Raw genomic sequence first — 8,528 nt, 5'->3', positions numbered from 1 at the left:
AAAAAAGATGCACTTATAAAAGCCAAGGATTTTTTTAAAGATACAAGACAGTTGTTTGGCTTTCCGATATTCATTCTGGTTTGCCAAGTACAGCACTTCTTGCGCATTCCTTTAAAATAATATTCAAGTATAGTTTCAGGCTGTCCCAACTGAGGATTATAGATTGCTCCTTTCTCTAGTGTTGAATTCTAAACAAGAAATCCATGGCATAGGTTATGTTGAAATGCTTTAAAATTTTTTTCCAGGAACAAAAGACCATGTAACTCAATTACTTAAATTCACAATTCAACACAAATAAAACCTGCAGATTTAAACCCAAAAAACCAGCATGTCTTAAAATTCACAAGCTCAAAAGCAAACTAATATATTTATCTGTTGAGCTGCTAGGCTAGGCTAGGCTAGCCAAGAATGGTTACACTTCTCTCAATCCAAAGGTCAGCCTAAGATTTGCTACTTAAGAGGTAACAAGAAGCCTGCTGTTTTCAAGGACAGCAATTCAATTCCATGTCTGAACTGTAAATGTGATATGTAGCAAGTTTCTCAGTCTTGACATGTTAGGTAAGAAAGGTTGCTATTTAAGGTGATGCCCTCTGGGTGAAGAAAACTGAAGGAATAGCACACACTATGATATACAGTGTAAGCTATTACACCTATGTAGCAAGTAATCCTAAAAGCATTCATACAGAGGGACCCTAAAGTATGAAAGATTGCAATAGTCTGCTTTTCTGATGTTGTCTAAATAAGTCCTGCTACTGACACTAATACAAGAAACCCTGTATTTTAAGACAGAAATAAAAATATATCAGACCTTACTTACTGCTTGACATTCTAACTAAAGAGACGCAAGAGGGCTTACAACACAATTCTATTCTGTCCGGGCTCTTGGGTCACACCAATCATCATGATATCTTAGCATCTTAAATGCCCTACCAACTGATCCATGTATCCCAAACTTGTCACTCTTCTAAAACCACACCCAAGGAAAAACACTTCAAAATGGAGGTGAGAGGTACAACCAAAGAAAAGAAAATAATACTCCAAGCCAAACACAGAATTCTTAGTTTAAGAAACTCAATCTCTTGGGATAAAGATGCTCTATGATTCTAACAGTTGCAATCTTCCAAAATGTAATAAAAGCAACACCAGGAAATCCAAAACCAAGGATAAACAAAAGGGCCTCAAACATCCTTCATGAGCAAGTCACTGTAGAGAACATTAACTCACAGAAGCAGCATCCTAATAAGAATACATACCAGAGAAAAAATTGGCCCATGTTATACACTAGTGCATTCCTTTCTGTTAACTTTATCAAAATTAACATTGCTGGAAAAACACCTTTAAGATTTAATGTATAAGAATATACCCACACCTAAAAAGTTAAAAGCAAATATACTCAAATTATAATTCTATGCTGAGATAAATACTCAGTGCAATGCATCTTAACCACAGCATAAGGACTTACTCAGACTATGCATGAAACCCATCTATGCTCACAAAGGTCCCGATATTGAAAGTGCTGTGATATTAGCAGCCCCAAAATTGGCTAGTTCTGTTATTTTTAAAAATTTCTAATTGTCACCATCAGGGCTACTATTAAAAGCTGTGAAAACCAGAGAAGAAAAACTGCCTATCTTCCATTAAAGCTCTTTGACATCTGCTTCCCCATCACCAGGTCTGGTACAATGTTAGTTACAAAGTAGACAGTTCTGTTAGCACAGTTAACCATAGCATAAATTTTAGTTATAAAGTACAGTAGGGCTGAAAAGTCATACACATTAAATGGTGTATAAATTTAACAATAGGAAGATGATTAGAGTTTGTTACAATATAAACTATAGGCAACAAATTGGGACTGGCATTGTGTTAAGTCAAGCGAGTTATGCACTTATTCAGTGCACATAAATGAAGTACGCTGTAATACACTGTTACATGGAAACAGATTGGAGTAGGGACAATACAAATTCTAATCTGAAATTGGAAGCCAAATGTTACTAGGTGAAATTCTGCATTTGTTACACAAGCATAAGATTTTGGAGTACATGCAAGAGCACATGAATTTGGAAATACTGGCTTCTACAAACACCTGTGCAGTCCTCCTCCATCATAAACTCAAAACCTAGTTCTTGTTTTTGGAGAGGTTAACATTCCAATTAAGTGACTAAGGTCAAATTCTGCAACTCTTATTCATGAACCTGTTCCCAGTAATTTGGAAGAGGAAACACCCTTTTAGGTGTTTGCCTTGGTGCAATCTATCACAGGGAAGGATACCACACTTGCATGTCAATTCTTGGTTTTTGTCCTCAGTGATTCTTACAAGGTAAATAAAAATGTAACGGAATCAGTTAAGGTAGAATTTCTCTTTTCTATTCTTAAGAGAGTCCAGCTGATTATTATAAATATTACTAATATTACTACTACTACTAATAATAAACCTATCAAAATAAAGACTTCCATGTGAAATTGCCAGCCTAAATAATTTTCTTTAATGGTATCACAAGCCAGTGGCAAGTGGTTTGGGATAATAATGTGGAAACAACTTCAATTACAGTAACTCTTCAATTACCAGCACTAGAAAGATAATTCCTAGAGAAGTCCCATGTTGCAGCTATATTAAATTAAATTATATTAAAAAAACATATAGAGGCAATATAACTAGCAAAACTCTCAGAAACTAAATGCTCAATTTTGGAAATTCATAATTGTATGTATTTCTCAATATCTGTCTGCATGTGAAGCTACTGCTTTAGAGTCTGGCTGGTAAACACATCAGTGTCATAGATTATCAAGTGGCATAATTAATTTCAGTGGAAACCATGAGATTAGCTTAACCCTTTTAAAAGTTTAATCAATTGTATATCTGCTAAATACACAACGGTGAAAGATCTAAGCTTTGAAGGTACACAACTAAGATTAATAGCTTGATTTCCAACACACTATTAATTTTTCAATATGTTAGCACCCGCAGGCCCGAGGAGAATTGTGGTGCCATCCTGCTAGACATTGCATTGTTAGGAATGCACAAATTTCTTTCTAAAAATGCTACAAGTGCTGATCCTGGAAATCCCTGGTGTAGGTGTAACGATAAGAGAAAGAAGGACAAAGTCACAAGCAGTTGTTGTTATAAGCACAGCTTGATGGCTACAATTCAGAGTTCCTCTCCACTTAGTTCCAAAAGTAACTGCCCAAAATAGCTATCTGTAGTGATCCTCTGCCAGCTGACAACACCTAGGCATCATAGGACCATAGGAAAGGGACCTCTTCAAGTCATTTAGTCCAGCCCTCACTAAACCACCCCAGTCAAGTGCCTGTTGAACCTGCCCTTAAAAGTTTCCAGGGATAAAGATTCTGCATCCTCTCCCAGGAGCTTGTTCCAGTGCTTAACCACCTAGAATCAGAAAGTTCTTCCTAATCTCCAACCTAAATTTCTTCTGCTGCACTCTGGTTTTCTCTTGTTAGCCCCACTGTAGAAGCCAACTTTGAAGAGGTAGTTGAAGTAGTTGAAGAGAAAAACAAACAAACAAACAAACAAACAAATATTGACTCCACAGGCTAGGTAATTAATTGTGTTTGTTGATAAATGAAGATACTTGTAAGCAAAGAATACAAATAAGGTTGGCATCATTAGCAGAACAGAGAGGCAGGGAGGATGGACAGATCTACAGCTATAAAGTGTAAAATTTAGATAAGATGCATGCATGCATCAAAATGTATAAGCACATTAATATTTACAGTCTGATGCTACATGCCATAACTAAAGTGAACTCCTACTGAATGCAACGGAGCCCTGAACCTCCCCTCCTTTGTAGTACGTGCAATTCCATTGATTTCATTGGCATGGCTCCCAAATTATATTGTTATAAATTAGTGTAGAATCAGGCCCTGAAAGTTTTGCTAAAAAGTTTTCAGAATTGTTCTTTTTTTTTTTTTTTTTAAATGTATTTTATTTGGGTGCCTTTTCATAGGGTTTGAGTGTTGCTGCTTAGATTAACACTGATGTGTGCTGGTAAAGCAACACTTTAATGCAAGCTCTCTGCGAGCACAGTCCAAGCATGCCAATCCTCATCATCTAGTGATTGATGTGACAGCATAGAATCGCTTAAATAGCTATTCTCTAAATCTACCTTTCCTCCGAAGGAAGGGTGGGAGGAAAGAGAGGGAAATGAGTATTAAAGCAGGTCTCAGTTTTAAGTAATGAAACCAAGATGCATTTGTTGTTCACTCCAACCTTTCTGACTTGACCATCTGGGACAAGGAAATGCAGTACTTTACAGCGATAAGTATTACAGTAGTCTCCTAGCATGCTGAGTTACTGAACTGTCTGAAATGTTTATGGTTAATTAGATGTAAGTTACACTGACAGGTTTCAACATCAGTCATACACACATACACACACAGAGATATATTTTATATGGCTACAAAACCATCTGAGTTTTACTAGCAATAAAAGAATGTCAGCTTTTATCATGCAAGCTACTATTAAAACCATGTGAAAGAACCAGTCTGTCAAAAAAGAATAAGTGTCTTATTATTGTGACCACACTCAGAAAACTGATGTATAAACATAATCATGATGTAATAAATATTAAGAAAATGAATGACAATGTTATATCAATGACCATCTAAAAAGGAGCAGCATCAGCAAAGAATAGGGTACCTTTTAGCACTAGTTGACAGCTTAGCAGCTGTTTTGCTGGATATCTTGCCTTCCTTTTTCTTGGGTTGAACCTGCTCCCTTTCCTGTTCCTGTTGAACACCTTCACGCTGATCTCCATCAGAGCTGCCTCCACTAGTGCTTGGACTATCATCAACTCTCTGCCCCTCAGCAGACATCTTAGACTCTGGGCTTAAAAAAAAACAACACACACACACACACACAAAAAACACCTTTTTAATTTGGGGGGGGGGAGGGGAGGAACATCCCACACATCCTAGAAAAGGCTTCTCTAAGGATCTGATAGCACACTGCTGATTTTTTTTAAGTATTCCTAAAGTTAGAATACTAAAGATATTTTATTCTTTTCTGCAGTACAATACGTTTATGTTTGTCACAGTACTAAACCATCTAGTACTTATAAAAAAAAAAAAAAAAAAAAATCTAACCTTTGATATATACACAGTAATTCAGGAGTCAGTCACTTTATATCAAATACAACATTTGCATAAAAATAGAAAACGTTCATTTTTTATTAATGTTTATCATTTTTAAAAAGTACATACAGCCGATTTTTCTTAAGTGAAAAATAAAATGAGTCAATATTATTCGCCACTGTTAATAAGAAGGATAGGCTCAAAGGAGTGGCAAAGGGATTGAGTCTTGCATCACTAGGATACTGGTTCAAGTCTGACACAGCATGTTAAAAACTGGCAGCTATTACTTTCTTAAAGACTACATGTTAGCCCATGTGAAATAAACCTGTGGGCTCAGTCCAACTAGGCAGACTTCCATGTTAATCTGGACAAAATCCACATCTTAGTTTGTACTTTTAACAGACACCTTAGGAAAACAGCAAGGCATTGAAAGTGAATTGTTTTCCTTTTCTAGAGATGGTACTTCTAAACTAGGGGTTAAGCATATTGGTGGAATTAATGTAAGGGAATTTGTCTGCTGAAGCCTGTCCTTTGAGCACAGGACTGACTCGTCATCATATAAAACTGTCAAAGAACAACAAGCACTTAGAAATCTAATTTTATTATATTTGATATATTTCATGTATCCAATTCTCACAGTATTTCCACACTTCTTTTGATAGTGAGCTACTTCCATTTCTTTCTTCACTTTCATCAATGGAACTTAAAATACCAACAGTTGAGAAAAAATAAAGCACAACCATTAGAGCTGTCATCCCTTTCAAAGCTGTCATGAGTGAGGGCTGCCTCACCCCTTCTAAGAGATTGCCAGCTGTAGTGGCAAAAAGGTTTAGATGAGTTTATTAAAAATCTGAATCAGCACTGGAAAGGCTTTTTACCTCCCAGTTTATAATCTAAACTGTACCAAAATGACATGACCAGGTTCTTCTATATTTATTATTATTCTTCCTTTTTTTAAAAAACTACCTTTGTTGCAGACAAGGCCAAAATTTTAGGCCACAGATATTGTAACTTTATCCTTTTAAACTACATAAAGAGATCATGCACTTATCATAGAAAAATACATCTCAATTATTTTATGCTGCCATTGTCCCCCAAAGGAGAGAGAAAGGATTTCAGGCTCTTTGACGGACAGCGTAAGAATTGCACAATAGTCTGCACATACAACTCACAAGAACTTTATGGAAAGCTTCTAACTAAACATTAATGTATCACTGTAATAAAAACCTTACATCTCTCACACAGGTATGGAAAGAGAGGACAGAGAAAGAAAAAAGAACACTGTTTGGATAGTATGGAGAAAAAACATTTTAAAAAGATTAATGCTTCTTGTATAAAAAAGAATTTACTCCTACTATTCAGTTAGGAGCCTTATGAAAATCAGAAATGGTCAAAGAACACCTACTTTAGAGACCATTATTTAAGCAATGAGGGGCCAATTTTGTATGTCATCATTCATGGGAATAAATCCAATTGACTTCAGTATGAATGAAATCTCTGCGTAATTTACAAGATTATATATCAAAGTAACCGGAACTTTGGAGGGATAGGATGGTTCAAGAACCTTTAAGGGGAGTAAAATACTGGGAGGTAGTGATGAAGAATGCTAAAATAGATTACCCTAATTTATCACCAGCTACTTTGTTTTGATTATGAAAACTAGTACCCAAAACAGCCTTGGTGGTACATTTGGGAATGGAAAGCAAGGCAGTATTTTATTGCTGGAAGTTAAGAATGAACAATTATTTTGAGAAAACAACTTTTCCCTACATCAGAGACATAATAATGTCTTTTATGTAATTCACAATTCAACACAGGTTAATCTTTAGGTATGTACATCCCGGTTGTCAAATCTTAAAGGGAAAGAAACAGAATATTTAGAGATAATAAACACAAAGCAGCTGTATGCTGACAGTTTCAAGACTGTTACAGTTATTAAAGGCACATTTTGACTTTGTAGCCATATGTACTATGTTACTTAATTTTCAGATGGAGGTAGAATATAATACATTTTTTCTTAAAGCATCTGCAATAGCCTTTATTTAGACACTGATCTTTCATTAAGACACCTAATTGTAAAGAGAGGGCATTCTCCATACAATGTACCTGTTCTGCATAAATGCTGGCCCAAAAGTCAGCAGCATGTTTAATAAAGACTCTTTATACCCAATGCCTCCTGTGAACGATTCTGCTATCAAACGTCTGTATTCACTTTGTAAGTTCAAGTTACTATCCAACAGATAAACACTGTAACAGGCGCCCAAAGCATATAATTACTGTAAGTGGTAATGCCAGCTTTTACAACAAGGAAATATTTAAATCTCTCATTTGACATCTGGCTATTTTCTCACCTCTCTTCCCTCTTCCACACAGACACAAATATTTAAATAAAAAAAAAGTGACGTTAAGTGGTTGGAAGTTCAATCTAACCATGAGAAAGAGATTTAAAAGGGTTGGAAGAGTCAAACTTTTGAAACATGGGCACAACTACGAAAAAACAAACAGCAAGACAACAGGTTCGGGGGAACAGCAACAGGGGGATGGCGTGGTGGGGAAACATTTCAGTGGAAAAAAAAAAAGAAGAGATTCTTGTGTAAGTAAGGTGTAAGGATTAACAAACACATCCTTACACCATACAAACATCCAGAGGTCTTGAAGCCACCTAATTCCTAAATCTGCCTCAAGCAGTAGCAAACTCCAGAACAACCCCCCACTACATACCACCATGTCCGCACTGGATTCCCCATTTCCCATCCAGAAAGGGGAACCTCATGCTCTCCTCGTGCCAAAAGAAAGGGGTGGAGAAGATAAACAAAAAAAATGAAGGTAAGAAGAGACCTGGCACCAAACTCCATCAGCAAAATTTAAGTGACAAAGCGTCCAAAAGCAAACATTTCTTCCATTTCTAAACCCCGTGTCCCTTCAAACAGACAAAAATAAAGTAAAATAAAATAAAATGAAATAAACCCCCACCACCATCACCAAGGGAAAGAAGAGATCCTGGCAACATGCGGCTGGGTCCCAGGGGCATGCGGTGATGTCTCTCTAAAGCGGCCTTAATTTCCTATAAGCAAAGATAAATGGAACATTTCTGCCGGGTCCACGAGCAGCCGCCACCGCGGCCTCACTTCATCTTCATTAGAAACCGTAAAGGGCAAAAAAAGATCAAAACATTACGGGGGAGAGAGAGGACGGGAGGAGTCCGGGGTCGAGTCCGCCAGGCCGGGGACTGCGGGGGAGACAACCCCTCCGGTGCTGATGCAGCTCGGGACTGACACCAACACTGTGGGGGGGCAAGGACACGGACATGGGGGGGACACACACACGGGGGGGGGCGGTCACATACGAACACACGCACCGTTGGAGGGGACACGGACACCCACGTGCCGGGGGGGACCCCCCACATGGCGGCCCCGCCCCGCCCCCGCGAGATGGACGAG

At 37.6% G+C, this 8,528-nt stretch overlaps 1 protein-coding gene across 1 annotated transcript in view; it reads right to left on the bottom strand.

The window, feature by feature from the left end:
• Window positions 1–8,289, bottom strand: part of LOC109291676 (ubiquitin-conjugating enzyme E2 E2) — a 423,489-nt gene extending 415,200 nt beyond the window's left edge. The window contains exons 1-2 of the mRNA XM_019508753.1: window positions 8,071–8,289; window positions 4,655–4,843 (exon numbers count right to left, since the gene is read on the bottom strand). Of these exons, the coding sequence (XP_019364298.1) occupies window positions 4,655–4,830 (176 nt within the window). The 5' untranslated portion in view covers window positions 4,831–4,843; window positions 8,071–8,289. The remainder of the gene's footprint in view (window positions 1–4,654; window positions 4,844–8,070) is intronic.
• Window positions 8,290–8,528: the final 239 nt, after the last annotated feature.

The sequence above is a fragment of the Gavialis gangeticus genome, unplaced genomic scaffold, assembly GCF_001723915.1.
Source record: "Gavialis gangeticus isolate Ggan-Ray unplaced genomic scaffold, GavGan_comp1, whole genome shotgun sequence".
In the NCBI taxonomy this organism is placed as follows: Eukaryota; Metazoa; Chordata; order Crocodylia; family Gavialidae; genus Gavialis; species Gavialis gangeticus.
The sequence above is the reverse complement of the archived record's forward strand: the minus strand, read 5'-3'. Positions and strand labels throughout refer to the sequence as shown.